Consider the following 18009-nt stretch of genomic DNA (forward strand, 5'->3'; position numbering starts at 1 on the left):
CATAATAAATATCTTTAAAGGAAAATGCAAAGTAGTAAAATCTCGGACAATGTTACCTTAGAAAAAAAGTACAAGTGAATGGTCTACCACAAAGATCAATAATCACCCATAAATCAAAGGACAAAGACTTATGGTGCAATATACATTGCACAAAAACCGGGCCTCAGTATTGATTGCCAAAAGTACTAAACCAAACTATTTACTACAGTAGACAGTTGTACCTGTACAATTTTACCATTATACAGAGTTCATCAAAAGATCCTTTAGTGCAGAATAATGTAATTATTACACTTTTGGTGAGCATGTTTGACAAAAATTTGGACAATTCAAGGTAGTAATTAATAATAAATAAACACATAAAAGACACAATACACAATAAAAAACTATTTCAACGTTTTATTTCTACAACAATAATAAACATTTTAACAAAATCATCTACTTTTAACGCTAACTGGAGCAGATTTATCCGGTTCTGTTTGTTTAGTCGGATCATATTTATAAGTCTTCACGATTGGTCCTTTTCCTGCTCTTTGAAAAGCCAATTCGTCTAATCTTTTCCTTTCCTCCAACTGTTTCGTAATTTTCATGTTTTCCCAGGCTAAAAATAAATTAAGTGAATAAATTTACTTAGAAGTGTTAAAAATAATAAAAAAGGTGTCAACTATTAAAATTTTATTTTTACAATTGCATCACTAAATAATACTAAGAAAATAGTGTTGCGACTTTTTAATAATGGGCGACTAAATCAGCAACGCCAATTGATTTCATGGTCTAAATATGCAGTCAGCTTATTGTGGTTAGTTTTCAATTGATGTGCACAGAAGCTGAAACTTCTGTGTCATCAGTGACATATTTAAAGTTACTATATACCCCAAAACTGTCAAAATAATACCAAACCTTTTAGCATGATGGTTTTAAAAGAGAGCAGAGGGTTTGTTTGGTCTCCAAAAGCACCTATCAACACTGACAAAAATTTTTCAAACTAGTATCTATAACATCTATCGGTGATAATAATTGGGTCAAATTACTTCAAAATGAGCCTATACATGCGGAGTTATGTCAAATTAAAATTTTTGTGATGTTTTTCAAACAGAACTGTGGCAAATGCGACCGAAACAGAGGTCGCTGTTTGCCATGACTAATTTCAGTGATAGTGGAAGACTACAACTTGAAGTGTTATTGACAATAATATTTAGACACTTAACCCGGTCCAATCACATTGTATTGTAAATATTTTCTATGTACTTACAATCTTTCAAACCCTCTCTGAATCCTTTCGGTTTTAATGGCATTTGATCTACACTAAACTTTTGCATTGGTTCAATTTTGAAATAATCTCTGACAGCCGGTATTCTCAAAAATCCAACTTGTGCCAAAGATATGAAATTACTAGATACCCAATAACATAATATAGCACCAGGAAAGTTAAAAGTAAAAGGTAAAATAATTAGTGGTAAACCTCTTAACACATATTTCATTAACTGCATATTTTGAGATGACAATTTGGCTGTATCGGTTCCCAACTGAAAATAAAAAAAAATTCTAATAGCAATTTTCCAATTTTAATTTCAATATACATACCTCTATAGTGGCATATAACGTTGCACTAGTAATAATAGGCATCAGAAAATACTGATCTGGAAGCGTAAGATCGGTAAACCACAATATTCCACCAGTTCTTAAACTGTCTACTGGAACATTTGCCATTTGTCGTAATCCCATAAAAAATGAAATGAAGATTGGCATCTACAAATAAAAATCGGCGATTTGTACCACAATCGGCATTATCATAAAGTATTCACATTACAATAGTTCCTGAAAATCTAACCTATTGGGTAGGCAACCATTCATAAGTCATATTATTACACATAACCAACCCCTGTGAAACTATTGATACAATTTATCAATGACTCTCAGGGCTTCAATTCTTGCTCATTTAACATAATTTAATAATTGTTAATTTTGCTTGATATCACTATCTGTGAAGCAAAAATTGGGCTTAACTGATTGATCCTGCAGATCTGTCCAAGATAGACTCAATTTCTCAGATAGACCATCTGAAACAAATCCCTGGGTGTATTGTCAAAAAAGTAGTGTCTTCAGCAAACAGTTCTACTGATGTACAAGTACAAGTGTATGAAAGAAATTTCAGATGTAGGTTTTTCAAAGGCTCCTCAAAATTCTGTGAATTGCATTATTTATAATTGAAAAAGTGCTGTACTCGAAGAAACAGATAGTTGTTATAAGTCATTATGGAAAGGAATAAAGAAGAACAAAACATAACTAAAAAAACATTTCCAATCAAAGAATTTTATAGATTGGAGATACCTTGAAGTCCATCCATTACACTGCTCGCCGACACGTTTGCAATATTCAGGAAAAATATCCAAAAAGAGATTGTCAGGTGTAGTGTTTACCTGTGCTAAAGGTACGACCATGTTCTTTAAAGGATTTACACCTTTTTCTTTCATGAATAACATTAATTCTTGTGAGTATCTTGCTGCGTCCATTTGGTTTCCGGTCTGTCTAGCTTCAGTCATTTTTAACTGCAGAATTTGCATCTGAGGAAGATAATTGTTCATTTTCGCAGCATTTCTTTGTGCCATTATGACTAAGGGAAACAATATTATTCTGACTACTAAAGTACCTAAAAAAAAAAAAAAGAAAAAAAATCGATCAAAATTACAGAAAAGATAAAAATAAGTAGGTAAATCAATTTAACCTTTAAACACATTTTTTACTACCAATTACCATCTTCAAAGGACAACAGGTTTGAAGATGAGAAAGTTTCAGTTTCCTTTTTGAAGTTATTATTAAAAGATTCTGTATCAACAAGGCTACTAGGCAATCTACCTACTCTTGTTGTTGGCATTTTTTGAATTATCAGGCTCTAAAACTGTGTATTTGGTGACGTCATATCTATTTGAGGTGCCTCAATCCCACAATCAAAAGCAAGATGGCGCATATTTAACCTACTGACTAGTTTAGATGGGATGAGTTTGTTGAAAGTGATATTTGATAGGTGAATATGTTATAAAATGATATATCGAAAAAAATCGTTCAAGTAAGAAAATACTTTTCAGTCATCTAAAATAAGTTAAAATCGTCTAAAATCTTATACAATCAAAACTAATGTATATTTTTCATGGAGTGGTAACTTTTTAACCATTTATTCAACTCATTCCATTGGTTGCTATTGAAAGAAGTAAATTTTCTCTAGTTTAGCAACATTTTCATCGATGCTTAGCTCTTATTAGTTGTAAGGGGATGTTATTTAACATTCCATCATATATGGACAAAACAATACTATAATATTTTGTTTGAAATAGTAGTTCCTGAGATTAAGGGGTTCAACTCAACAAAGCTTAGATATTGAACATTCTTACCTAGTGCAATTGCCAACCACCATTCTAGTCCTAAAGTACCATGTAAATATTCAAAACAATGCTGTACAATCCCAACTGGACTATATCCTCCTAAACCCAAAGATGCAAAAGTAGGTTCCCCTAAAGCGCTCACTTGATTCAAAACTTCTTCAGTTCCTCCTAATGCTTCTGGAATCACAGGTGGTTCTGGTATAGGTTCAATCACTATTTCAGGTTTTGATTCTATATTCGTAGCATTTTCCATTTTAGGTGTTGATGAATTTACAGTGACAGTTGCTAGTGGTGTTGCCGTCCATAGTCTTGGTCTTGTTTGTGATATTTTCTCATGAATGTGATTACAATATTTTTTTATTTCTGTATGTAAATAATTAGTACCGAAACTCTGAAATTCAACCATTTATTTGTACAAACAAAGATAAATTTGGTTTTAATAAATTAAAATCCTCTAGAATAACTCTGATAACATTTATACCTTTTTATTTGCTTGTTGCATTTTACCACTTTGTAAGATACTAATAAAAGTACCGAGTGAACCATATCCTCCTAAATTTAGGGAAGCTGACTTAGATTTTCTAAGAACATTGAATTGATCCAATAATTCTTCATTTTCTTTTGATACAGTTACTGTTTTAGAATCATTCTTTGCAGAAACAGCTTCTTCAAATTTAGATAATACTTGTTGTTTTTGAGATACTTGTTTATGAAGATTATTGCAGAACTTCTGTATATCTTTACGTATTAATCTGGGTCTCAAATTCTAAAATTTCATTAGATTTTAAAGATGTTTAAAACTTATATGTTTTTGTTTTTATATTGGTAGTTGTTAATAAGTTGGAGCACATTAACAACAATATAAAATTAAATACTCTGTCCAAAATGGAAATATATTAAAAGGGGTTCTCCTATAGTAATTCAAATGTTCTGCTGATTCCAGATTCAAAAATGGATTAAGTAATATTTCAGGTTATGTATTTGTATCATTTTTTGCTTTTTCTAGAATAAAACATGTTCATAACTTACCCGTTGTTTTTGAGATATCTGTTCCTGAAGATTATTGTAGAGTTTTTGAATTTCCTCACATAATATTCTGTGACTGATAATTTGAAACTCATCAACTTTATTGTTTGTATGATGATTTTTGTTACTAATTATTCTTATAGCATTTTTTGTTTCGAATTGTGTAACATTTTTCTAAAAAAAGATTGTATCAATTAAATGTTTAATAAATGTGAATCAAAACGTCATGAATATTTTCATACTAAATTTTTAATCCTACCAGTATTTTATTCCAAAAGTTTGAACTATTCTTCTTTAACAAACTTGATTTAATTATTTCTTGTTCTTCAAAGTTCTGAAATATATATTTATATAACTAAATTTTGAAACGTTTTTCAAATGATCTTACCAGAGAGGATTTTATTGATCTAGATAATTTTTGACGAGTGACTATAGAACAATAACGAGACATTGTGAAAAATAATTTTTTTATATTAAATCATTCGTTTATGTTAATAAAATACCACTCAACATAACCTTTATCTATTACGATTTTACACCCTAGATTAGACTAAAAGACTCTTCTTTTTTATTAATGTATTTGAGAGGTTAACTAAATCTGATTTTTGAAAATCGAAGACTTTCACGATAAATATCAAATTCGAAATTAAAGAAATGCATTTTGTTGGTTCTCTTAAGCGATTATTTCGAAGTAAAAGATTTTTGTCTTAATTTTGTAATAAACAATGTAGCACGTAATTGTACCTAAATTTTGCTGTTTGTCCAATATAAGAAAAGACTATGGTTATAGGCACACACATACAGGTCCGGAATTGTAATTATTATTATTAGTAACAAACCAATTAGATTATTCTATCAGAAATCAATATATACAATTTGACAATTTAAATATCCCTATACGTCAATATTGATGGAATTTTGTTGTCTTTTCCATTGATTTTAATTATATAATCTATATTTATTATATATGGAAGACACATTAGAAACAGATGAATCGTATATTAGAAACCGTTTTATTCAAATCGCTCTTATAAGTGTCTTAAATGACTGTTTAGAGCAGTTTTATATATTGAAAAGTTTAAATTTACGTAACGCTTTAGTCTTCAATGAAGACGCTATTGAATACAAAAGTATTTCTGAGAGGTAAGTTGGGGATTCAGATTTTCAATTGTAAACATTAAATATTAACGATTATAAATAATCCCTTAGATTTACAGGTGTAGAAAACCATGAAGACACTCGAATTCCTTGCGTTAATGCCAATTATGATAAAATAACGGTAGACATTAACAACTTAATTAACATAATAAAAGAAACATTCAGAGAGTTGGATTTGATCGGTACGTTCACAGTACTAGAAAAACGTACAGATGCTATTAAACGAATGTGTCAAGACGAGAGAGCTTTAATAAAACAAAAACAGTATAACGAGAAAAAAATCTTGGTATTACAACATAAACTTGAAGAAGAACGAATAAATAATATACGTACGATCGAAGAAACCGACCAAAAAATTGAAAAGTTGAGGCTGGAAGTGGAAAATGCTATCGGTGAGAAAAGTCCCTCCGCATTCCTCATTTCAGTTCGGCACCGCCTCACTAGTCTAAAGGACCTTTTACATGGTCATTTCAGCTTTCGTCTCCGTCTCATTCGAAATGTCAGTGTGTCGGTTGTTTTCCGTCTTTCTTTTTACATGATCCGTTCAGTGGTCCGCAATCTGAAGTTCAGCCGCCTCCTTATCCCATAAGCAAGAATTTGAATTGTACATTCCGATAAATTCAAAACTAAAATCGTGGTATTTCAACATAATTCAATATCAATACTGATTTTTTGTATGAAAATTCACGGACGGATTGACGAACGTGTTTAGACGCAGCATTCCACTAAACTGAAATGAAACGGAAACGGATCGGAAAGATCCGGCCATCCTTTCAGTTCTCCTTTTCCGTTTTAGTTCAGTTCGACTGAGACGGTGATGGAAATTAAAACTTAAATGACCGTGTGGAAGGCCCTTCATCTCCTGCCTGTTAAAATTCTTGGATAACTGGAATCTTTCAAGTTTAGGTTTCACACGCGTTCCGAATAAAATCTCGGAGAGGAAAAAATTGTGCCATTAACTGTTTTAGTTTATGGTCGTCTCGAAAGATCGTATTATAATAAATGGGAACGAACAAGAATTGAACAAAACAATATAACTTGTAAGAATAACGAACAACGTTACGATAACATCATCGACGAGACCAAAGACAAACTTGATCTCGAGTTTAAATGTCATAGAGAATTTTCGAAATTTATCGAAGAAGATAAAAATGTGAGTGAAAATAACAAAATTTCTATAACTATTCTAGTTGTGGTTATTAGACGAAGAGATTCGTTCGAAATAGTATCGGAAGTCTTTTTCTGTCAATTCCTTCATTCCTTTTCTAATAAGTTTGAGTCATTATCAATCGCAAGTGTCAATACAAATATTTTTGCCTGCTTCTTATTATACGAATGACAGAATTTCAGTTTTGGAAACACTTTTCGCATATTAAAAATTTTCATCTAAAATTTGACGAACGCATTCTTCGTCGATTCCTATAGATTCGGCAATCGCACGAATACTAAGCCGATAGTCAGATCAAATAAGATTTGACGTGGAAGGGCGACCCGAACGCGAATCATCTTCAACATCTGCTCGGCTGACGCGACGAATTATGAGTTTCAGTTGCATTTTTTCAAAGTTTCAAGTGAAATTTCACATCAATCCGTTGCTTTGTTTTTACACCAAAACAAAAAAAAAACAACCCCTATACAAACGAAGGCCACGGCTACATTGGTTTGTCAACAGACACGGTAGACATCGCATTCGGAAGAAAGATTTTTTTCCGTGACAGCTTAATATATACAATTTTTGATTCGTGATGTGCTACTGATGTTTATAGGATTGTATGGATAAAATTGCGTATTGGGTGAAAAAATACGATGAAGAAATCGACAATAGAGAGACGGAGATGATCAATATGAAAGCGATGCTCGAAGAAATGAGTTTAACTCACGCCAGAGTGATTGAGGAAAATGAGAAAAGGAAGAAAGAAATGGCTGATTGGATAGCGTATAAAAATAATAAAAAAAGAGCAAAGGCGAGAGAGAAAGATATTAAATGGGCTTCATTAATAATACAGGTACAAAAGATTCTATATATCCAGACAAAATGCATACTTTATATTGTAATTTATTCATAATCTAACACTAAATACACTAAACACTAAACTATTCACTGAATTTTCCACTACGACTCAACTATTTCCTAAATTATATAATTTATTTATATTATATATACAATTATTTTCTGAAGATTGGCTATTTATATACAACGGATTTCTCGATGATTCGAATTCTAGAATACCAACAAATAACAAGGCTTTCTTATAAATTGATTCTTTAAAAATTCCTATAGCATACTGTAATTAGGTTATAAAAAACAATTCAAAGATTTGCCGTTTGCAGCATCGAATTGACGCTCCATGTCGTGGACGAGACAAGGACCTGTTGTCCTTTAGCTTTATGCATATTTATAGAGTTCGCTTTTATCGATGTTTTAGTTCTTTTTGCATAAATTATTTTTGTTTTCATTTGAAAAAAATATTACAGACATGGTGGAGAGCAATGATGACTAGAAAAGGTATAGGACCATATAAAACAAAAAGAAAAGTTAAAAAGTGATGAAAATATGCAAGTTGAAATTCTTATTATTATTTTATATTATTCTATTTATTATATTATTGTTATTAATCTGAAATGTGTTTATGTAAGCTCGGTGTCAAGATTTTATAGTAATTACTAATAAGAATGCCAAAAAATTTGAGCCCTTCTCATTTTTGTGAGAAATACGTTTTTTATTTTGGAAAATATTCATGAAACTCCAGTTTAATTATCAGCACTAAACAAAAAACTTGTTTTCTTAGACCGTTTCACATGTTTCCTATAGTCCGCAGTGTTTCTAATCAAATACCAACAGTAGCCTGCATCCATTGCTGGTTCCAAAGCTGGAATTTCTGGATATTCGTTGGCGATATTCATACTGAATACACTGTTTACACCACACTAACCAAGTTATCGTCTTCAGCGACTGTACCGACTCGGACATTTGATGCGGTCGAAATATTGAGGAAATTTGTAGTTACACAAAAGTTTTCTGTAACTGTGACAAACGTCATCCAATTTCTGTTTTTCCATTTAAGGTAGTAATAAATGCCGGTTCTTCAATTAATTTTTTGACGTCGGGTCCAACAGATACATCTTCCTTTATTTTTTAGCGTTACTTAAAGAAGGAAATTTTTGGTTTAAAAATTTGATAGCAGTTCCACTTTGTCCATGGTTTTTACAAAATGCTTGATTAGCCTTAATTTATCTTTTCGGGGCTAACTAAAGGTTCATTTTTGCCTAGGAATGGAAATAAGTCTTGGCAGCCATATTGCTCTTACATAATGCAACAGTAGTTTGTGTTCCCAGTTTGTAGTCATAAAACAACTATCAAATCTGCACAGATTAACCATTGTCTTTTGCTGTATTCTATCTTTGCAAACACTAGATTTATAATGTCTTATGTTTCTTCTAAATGAACTGCGTAAGCTAAATGACGTTTGAGGTTAAAATTTTAAAATTGGACCTTAGTTCATCTCTGTCTTGTGATGAAATTATACCAATTTTCTTTTGAGAGACTACGTGAAAGGTTTTCTTATGTTTTGATAAAGTATAAGGAACTTCTTAGGGATGGAAGAAGGTTGAAAAAATTCGTTTTTTAAGTTTCCATACAATTTCTTTATTAAACTGCGCAAGGGGCTATAATTTATATTATACATATCTACAAGATGATACAGAGATATTTCAAAGGTAATAATGGTTCTACAATATCTAAATTGAATGTACTTTAAGTACAAAGTGTCATGGTAGCACCCAAATAAGAAAATAATTATTATTAAAGCCAAACTTTACTTCGTATTCATGCACAAAATATGAAAAAATATCTCAATAAAATCTTTGAGAAATGAATGATGTAAATTTCAATTGATTGAAAAGTTTCATGTTTTACTTAATAATTTTTATTTACTCTGTCGAAAAGAAGCCTAGCTGGGCTTAATTAGGACCGTTAATATTTTTTTAAATATCGGATTTTCGATAAATCGATTTTTTGAATATAGGAACGTCGGAGTTTGATATATCGATTTATCGATGTTTTTTCGATTTTATCTTATCCTTATCCTTATCCAGTATATTTATTAAGCAAATTTAATTATGAATGTACCAAAATTTATGAGTTGAGAGTTTTTATAAATACTAGTTGTTTTATATGTGTAGCTTTTTGACTGCTACGATTATCAGACACTAAAAGATTGTAGAAGTAATTTGTACAGATGTAGCAGAAGAAATCAAAAATTTAACAGCCGTTTCTGATAGTACAGCGAAGTGAAATGTCTACTATCGATCCAAAATTTTAGTCCATTTGATGACCTTGAAATATTTAGTTGATCTAAATACTGCTTAAACTCAGCAGGTATTGTATCAAAACTTCATTGGCATTAGACATATTTTTCAAGAGCATATCTTCATGTCAAGGCACTAATCTATCTTCAATACCTTCCGATACCATTTCGCACTGACACTCCAATAGCTGTTGATGTTTTAGTAGTTATCATATCAGGTACATTAATCTTAGTTCTTGATGCTAATACCTTTGCGACAATTGAAGATAATTTCAAGAATCTCCCCGTCATGTTTAAACAAAAATTCCAATGATTAAGAACTGGTTGCACGAGCAGAAATATTTTGCTAATTGCTCAGATCGTAATTGATCAGAATCACTAACTGAGTGTTTGAAATTCGTCACAATACATTCTATTTGATCAGTCAAGTTTAAAAAATTTGTATTGTTTTTATAACAGACCATAGATGATACACTTTTTACAGTATTTTTTTTTATACAAGGATAATATGCAAATAATATATACCTTTCAAGAAAGTATTAGTAATAAATATCGATATTTCGATATATTGCAGCTTCTAAATGTTTTTTTAATAATCTTTGAAATACAGATGAAAATTTGACGTTTTGACTACTTTTAGTCATTATTAAAATATTTTGATACAGACTAAAAGAAGTCGAAACTTCAAATAATAAAAGAAACTAATTTTAAATCAGAAGAGACCTAAAATCAAGAACATTTGGATGCATTAATATGAGAAATAAGAAATTAAAGAGATTTATATCGATATATCGATTTTTTATCGACAGTCCTAGGCTTAACATGCTTACAACATTGTTTTGTTTGATGTCATCCAACTAACTCAGTAGTCTTCTAAGCTTCATAGCATATTTTTTTGATTTTTTTTTCAATATATGAATTACTAGATATTATAAAACAAAGTCCCGTGTGTCTTTTTGCTCACAATAAAGTTAATGAAACAACTGCTTATCTATAATTATTTTTTCTTTTGGGTCCTAGCATATATTTTAATCTTAATAATAAACATGATTCTGGAGCACCACACTAAGTTTTCTAAAAGTTATGGACGTCATATTTTACAATATTTTGGCACTCAACTGAAGTTATAGAACACAAGATAACTCCACTTGTTATTATTTCTGATATTTGTATTTTTTACATTAACGACCAAACTGAAAAGATAAACAATTGGTTAAATTTTTAATTAAAGAAAATTTTGGAAAGTAATTGTTAAGAAAATGTTTGTCTCTTTCTCAAAAAATTCTACACTAATTTTGTGTGGAGTTATTTTGTAAGATTAATTAAAAATTTAAAAATGTTTAGAAAATACATTATTTTGAGCATGTTGCAAATATAATGTCTAGTATTTTAATAATACTGTAGATATTTTTGAAAATATTGCTCAATTAGTAATAATTCGAATAAGTTCTTTCAAATGAATCAAATTAAAAACGATAGACAATATTCTCGATAGTATTGCTTGTTTTGAACTCAGTATATTATACAAAAATATCTACTTATTGATAAAATTAAATTTCTAGTTTCTAAGAATTTAGTTTAAAGTCTCTTGTTCACTGGAAGCGGATGCCTTTGAAATATAATTCGTTCAAATTCGTAACAACGAACCAAACAGGTCATGGACCTGAAGTCAGCTGCTTCCTGTGTGGCGTTCGTCTAAATTCGTTACTTGTTAGTACCACCAGTGGACAAGAAGTATTAAAGGAAATGTTTAAGATATTACCGATTATACCTAAGAATTTTTACAAGGCCATTACGGGTGTAACTCTAACAAAAGTATTAAAAAAAATTGATTATAAACTGAAAATCTTTGGTAAAAGGAAGTAAAAGTATGATAAAATCTCATAGGATTACTTATAAGGTATGTCCACAGATTGGACACTTTTGAGTTGAAAAACCACGTCAGGTTTTCAATACAAATTTAGCTTTGTTATAAATAATTGATTTGTCTTTTATGGAAAGGAGAAAGCATGATGAGAAGATGTGTGAAATTTTTTAAACATTTTGTATGTACATTTTTGTCTTGTTTGTTTAAAAAAAAAAACATAATTGTGGACACACGATATAAAATAATGAAAAAAAAAATATATTAAAGTTGGTACTCCATATAGATTTGGAATTTGAAAACGATTATGATAAAATAATAAAAAAATTGTTAAAAATAGCAAAATAATTATAAATTATACTCATTAACTAAAAATTTTTGTATCATAATACTGATTAGACGTGTCTTGAAATGTCCTGTACATATTTCTGTTATTTGCATTCGTATTTGTATATAAAAATATTACTGCCACCAGTTGAAAGTTGAGGGTAGTTTTTTTACTGCAACTAAAATAAACTGTGCTATTAAAAATTTGGAAAAAAAAACTATTTGCTTTGTGAATTTTGTGATATTTGTTTCTTTAGAAAAGACAATTTCTAGAAAATTGGCATATGTTTATCTTTTGTTCAATAAAATCTGAACTGAACAAAAAATTTGCAGGTATTGTGTTTAATACGATCAAATAATTCGAAGGGATTGGTTTCCTAACCTAAGAAATGGTCAAAAGTACTATTTTACTGAAATATAGTCTCTTGAACTAACAGTATGACATTTGGGTTCTTAGTTCATCTATTTCCTAATCCCACTTCTGAATTCTGATAAAAAAGTGTTTTTTGGTAATATTATAATAAACATACACGTAAATATCTGAATTATGATACATTCAGTGAAACTAACTAACTGAAAATGAGTTTTTTTTCATAATAACCAGTCAAAACTTATAAATAAGCTAGTTTATAAAAAAAAAAATCAAAAAAGGAAACATAGTGGACACAAAAGCAAATTTCCATAACATCCCGAGTCAAGTGAAATTGAAAAAAAAAACAACATGTTTATTTGTAATTTCATATATTTGAGTTAATTTTAACGAAATAGTTGAAACGTCTAAATAAATATTGCAGAAATACCTTACAGAAAGTTTAATTATAAATTTAACACCATTACTAATAATAATTTTAATGTAAATAACGCAATATTTGTCCTCAATATGGCGGCTGGTTGTGATGTCATCGCATGACATGACTTATCGTTTGATAAATTAGAGTAGAAAGGCAATGACTCGATGTTTCTGAATCGGATTACTTAAACAACATTCTGATCATGATTAGTGTGATTGATTCCTGGTTTTGACATATGATCCAATAAATTGTGCAATGTCATGTAGACGTTCCATGTTGTGTTAGAACGCCAAATGAGGTCACGTGATACCCCATGTTGAATGGAACGTCATCTTAAATTAATACAGCGTTGGAACTAAATGTCGTGTAGCTTTTTTTAGGCAAAAAACCTTAACCTATATTTTCAGCTATTTAGTTGTGTTTGAAGCGGTAAATAATTTTGTGATTACCTGTCTTGATTTTGGGGTCTCTTTTTATAGAAACGTTTCGCAACTATCGTAGGTACTACACGTATCCCAGAAGGACAGAGCAAATCGGAGATGCGACTCAATAAGGACATAATAGACTGTTGAGAAAGTGGATAAGTTCAGTTCTTTGGGAACTGATCTCAGCGCAAAGCAGGACAACAAGCCCTAAGAATTTTACGGATTCAACGACGTCAATGGTGGATTTATTTAATAAAAAAATGCTGCAATGTAGTTTTATACGATAAAACTTTGGTTCTAAAAACGTTGAGACAAGGAATCGCACTAGTCTTCTTTTGATGAGAATTCATATGAAAATTTGCATTTGATTTCAAAATTAGACATTAAATTTATCATAAGGGGTATAAAAAATAATCACACCAAATACGTTTGGCAGTTAAAGACAAATAATTAAATGTATGATTCTCGATATGTTTAAAAACATTAAACATTGATTGACAAAATAGAAAATTTTATTATTTACATATAATCCTTTCTAACAAACTTCATAAGATTATTTTTTTTATTTAAAACAACATTTAAAATCGTTTAAAATAATGCTATTTATCAGCATTAAGGTGAGTCCGAGTTTTTTTACATCAGTTATAATTAATATTTGGATTCTTTAGTGGTTTTCAAAATAATTAAACCGTGTTTCCTCAACAAATTATCAGATTTTTAGAACAACACACCATATTATAGAATTTTAAAAGCTAGAATAAACAGGGCCGGATTAAGATTTATAAGGCCCGGGACTAAAATAATGACGGGGTCCACTTAAGGAGTTCGGAAACCCGGAAAAATTCCAAAAAATAATATCAATACTCAATAATATCAATACGTTAGAAACTGAGTATGAAAACTTTCAGTTAATGTATATCATTATATTATGAAATCGTTATGTAGTACCATCAATTAATTTTTGAAGAAACACGATTTATTGAATTCATAAATTAAAACAAAACTTTCACACACAAAAAAATCCAAATTTCACGTGTACAAATCTGTCCTAAAAACACAGCAACGTATCAAAAACTAGTTCATAGAAGATCCTCTTTGTTGACTTGTTCGAATTTATTATTATTATTATTATTTTTGTTTCTCTTCATAGCGGCATAGATGGAAGCTGCCTTATAGTCTATTGGGCCGTAAGATTTGTAATCAATATCCGCATACTCGAGTTCACAAGGTTCGGGCCTGAAAGGCTGGAAAAAAGCAATATTCCAATTTAAGGATATTTTCGAAATTCGTAATTGAGTTCCTCAAGTTCGCCATAGAACTATTGTTGAGGATCTCGAAAAGTTTGTCATTTCAACCACATCACAGAATATTTAAACAAACAATACGCATAGGTTTTAAAAAATAATGTTAATTGTTAATTCTGCAGTGAGTTATTAGATTTTCATGAATTTGTTTGAAGCGAAAATTTGGGGCTTTATCCTGTCTTCTATATAGAACAGTACAATTTTTGTACTGTCCATTTTTTAAAAATAAATTAAATGAGAAATTACCTTAGAAAATATAAGTATCACTACCAGGTTTGGTTGTTCCATTGGTCTAAAACAAATTTAGAAAATGTTATACAATTGAAACAACTAAACTAATCTATCTATCTATACTTAAATAAAAATTAATTGCTGTTCGTTAGTCTCGCTAAAACTTGATAACGGCTGAACCGATTTGGTTAATTTTGGTCTTGAATTATTTGTGCAGTCTAGAATAAATTTAAAAGGCGTATAATAATATGAAAATGCCTTGAATTAAATAAAAACAATTTTGTTTTCCTTGATGTTTTTGAACGCAACCATAACCATAGCACTTGACATTCGACAACCTTCTATATGTAGATTTATAAATCTCAAGTTTTGTCCCAAATTAAATTTTTGAACGCAAAATAATATTTGACATTTGACAACTAATATGTCGATACATCCTCTATGTCGATCGGTATCTTCGTGAGCGACGATTGCCGTTACGTGCGCGAGAACTTTCTTTACGTCGGTGATCTTTTGTGATAATGACACTTTACTGCTAGCATGCGAATATTTTTGCAACAAGATGAAACCACAAATGTATTTGCGAAGCCGTTATTAGAAATAGTAAAGTCGACGTTGACACTTTGACCAGATTCATCACATTCGCCATAGATTTCTGTCAGATCACAGACTCAAAAGAGGAGCTTATTCAGCGTGTTTTCCCAGATATAACGCAACAGTTCAATAACCATAATTGGCTGGGTGAACGAGAAATATTGGCCGCGAAAAATAAGGACGTCGAGGATCTCAATGTCTAAGATGTCGGATGTGACGGATATGATCAAAAGTTTTATTGACATTAATGAAAATAGTAACAAAAAAAATACTTAACAAAACGCTTTCTTAAAGAACGGAACTAAAGTATGAAAAATAATAAGTAGAATGATAAGTCTATAATGGAGCAATGAAGCTTCATATGTTTCTAGAGATTCACTTTTACCAATGTCTACTTATGATTAGATATATTTTTGAAAATATATAAAATGAACAAACCTTATCCTATTCAACGGATATCTGAACGTTACACATCGATTTCTTGTCCAATGTCGTTAAATTTAAGCGTTGCATACTCAGTCTTTTGTTTAGAGCTTTGTGATTTCGTTTTAGATGAATTAGAAGAATCGTGCGCAGTTCTTTTGTTAGGTGGCATATCGAGGTCGGCGTAAACGACGCCGTTAGGTTTGTTGGTACCGATTGCGTGAATTTGACGTCCTAGCAACGGCTGCGGATATTGAAGCTGAACTGAATTGTTTATACTCTCTTGAAACTGAACGTTTTCCTGGTAGTCGCTGGCTCTTCTAAGCACTAGAGGTCCTTTGGACTTTTGTTTATGCTTTTCCCGTTTGTGGTGTCTGCTTCTGTGGTTAGTACTTTCGGGATAATCCGAAACGTAACCGTTTCGCATTAAATTCTCTTCGTGAATATTTTTTATCGGTTGAAAATAACTTTCCGCCGTTTGGAATTTGAAACTGTTGCATTTTTGGAGAGGAATTTGGAAGTGATTTTTCTTTTGTTTGGATTTCGATGAAAAAGATTTGCTCTTTTGCGTTTGCTCTTGAAATAGAGCCTTCGGTATTAGTTTAGTGTGTTTTTGATGGGGTATCGTTGCTGAATATTGAGGAGGAGCCGTTATGTTAAGTTGCTTGAAATTAGGGGTAGAAAGTGTATAAAAAGCATTCTGAAAATTAGTAATGTGTTAGTAATTGGTACAAACGAAACAAAGAATTTCTAAGAATTTATTATTTATGTCGAAAACCGAGAAAGCAGCTTTAAATTTTTATCTTATAATAATTGTGCTTAAATTCCCAAACTTATATAAAGGATGTTTATATTAAAAAATACCATAGTAAAGATATACAATTGCTAAAATTTGATTGCTTTTAAATCATTCTTTAGATTCATTCTAGGAAGTAGTTAAACGCCCCTGGTATAATTCTAAAGTGTTACTTAAATCAATTCTAGATAACGTTGGGTAAAATTCTTCTTTTTCCGCCAGCTTGACGGGCAAGCTAACAGTGATCACTGAAACGTCAAGTTATACAGAGAAAGTAAAGTATTTACCTGAGCAATGGTCAGGCAAAGGCCAAGTTATATAGGGGAAAGAAGAGTAACATAACGAATTTGACTTATAGAAATGCACAATGTTTATATTATTTTCAAGAATAAATAATGAATTCTTAGAATGAGTAAAGTATTAACCAGAATAATTTATGAATATAAAATGTAAAGCTCAATATTTACTTCAATAAACACATAATTAACCATGGAAATCATTAGTAGGATTATTTGAACGTGATGGGACATTTTATTAAATAAAAACTAAATTAATATATACGTATGGACGTTTTCAGTTCCTTTTTGGGTGAACTGTAAATTAATTCATGTAAATATTTTCTTGGTTTATTCCTTATATAACTTTTTAGTTCAGACTTGAATCTTCTTAATGTTTTTTTTTATATCATCTAGAAGGTTATTATATAATATAGTCCCTAAGTACAAATAATTTTTCTGTCCTATCAATCAAACAATATGAATTTCATTCGGCTTAAGAGTTAAGATGTGATCTGAAACTATTAGTTCTCCATTAAAGTACTTTTACGTTGAATGGTGGAGATAAAAACCAAAACTTGAATTTTTGGGTAGAAAATTCAGGCGATTGTATCATTGGGGTCAGTTTCAGAAGATCTTATTGATCATTTAATAACCAAAACAATGGAAGACGATCTGAATCTTAATTGAGACTAACTTTTTGGATAGAAGAGCTCTTTTACACTATTGATTTTTAACTTTTTTGATGGACCTGACACCTGAGTGATTTTGAGCAGTACTGGGATGAAAATGAAACTTCTATAAACATTGATCCACCTCTAGATCAGAATTTAATCATAAAAGATGAATTGGGATTTGGTTGGATGTTAATAGTGAACTACACTTTTTTGTACAGTCTTATATTAACAAATTTAATTTAGTAGCCATCCCAATTGCAGAGTTTTTTTTTTAAAAGGTATGAATTTTTTTCAAAAATTATTCTGGTTAGCTGTATTGGTGAACATTTAAACACACCTGATTATTCATATTAGCAACGTTAGGACTCCAACTATTTGTAGCATTCAAAATAGGCATTTGGGGTACGTTAGAAACTTGCTCGGTGTTTTTACAA

General features: G+C 30.5%; 3 protein-coding genes across 12 annotated transcripts in view; 1 reads left to right on the top strand and 2 right to left on the bottom strand.

Moving 5' to 3' along the window:
- Positions 1-384: 384 nt before the first annotated feature.
- Positions 385-4970, bottom strand: LOC130896937 (mitochondrial inner membrane protein OXA1L). The gene is made up of 9 exons (XM_057805357.1): positions 4792-4970; positions 4663-4737; positions 4407-4577; positions 3859-4143; positions 3387-3768; positions 2418-2647; positions 1582-1746; positions 1250-1523; positions 385-598 (listed from the first exon to the last, which is right to left on the bottom strand). Exons 1-9 carry the CDS (start codon positions 4852-4854, stop codon positions 432-434), a joined length of 1812 nt encoding a protein of 603 aa, XP_057661340.1. The 5' UTR covers positions 4855-4970; the 3' UTR covers positions 385-431.
- A 343-nt stretch (positions 4971-5313) lies between these two features.
- On the top strand, positions 5314-8122 carry LOC130897257 (uncharacterized). Its single transcript, XM_057806016.1, has 5 exons — positions 5314-5546; positions 5613-5953; positions 6530-6714; positions 7328-7567; positions 8037-8122. The coding sequence occupies exons 1-5, from the start codon at positions 5371-5373 to the stop codon at positions 8106-8108; spliced, it is 1014 nt and encodes a 337-aa protein (XP_057661999.1). The 5' UTR covers positions 5314-5370; the 3' UTR covers positions 8109-8122.
- A 1060-nt stretch (positions 8123-9182) lies between these two features.
- The window catches only part of LOC130897195 (titin), a 369361-nt gene continuing 360534 nt past the window's right edge, over positions 9183-18009 (bottom strand). For 3 of the 10 annotated variants that reach the window (XR_009059670.1, XM_057805933.1, XM_057805931.1), the window contains 2 exons: positions 14826-14871; positions 14401-14519 (listed from right to left, as the gene is read on the bottom strand). Coding sequence is in view for 7 of the 10 variants with exons in the window: in XM_057805933.1 (XP_057661916.1) it covers positions 14827-14871 (45 nt within the window). In the remaining 3 variants the exon portion in view is untranslated. Of the gene's footprint in view, positions 14520-14825; positions 14872-15842; positions 16528-18009 lie in introns of those variants that run through there. The other 7 variants (XM_057805929.1, XM_057805927.1, XM_057805928.1 and 4 more) reach the window with 4 other exon arrangements.

The sequence above is a fragment of the Diorhabda carinulata genome, chromosome 8 (assembly GCF_026250575.1).
Source record: "Diorhabda carinulata isolate Delta chromosome 8, icDioCari1.1, whole genome shotgun sequence".
NCBI classification, from domain to species: domain Eukaryota; kingdom Metazoa; phylum Arthropoda; class Insecta; order Coleoptera; family Chrysomelidae; genus Diorhabda; species Diorhabda carinulata.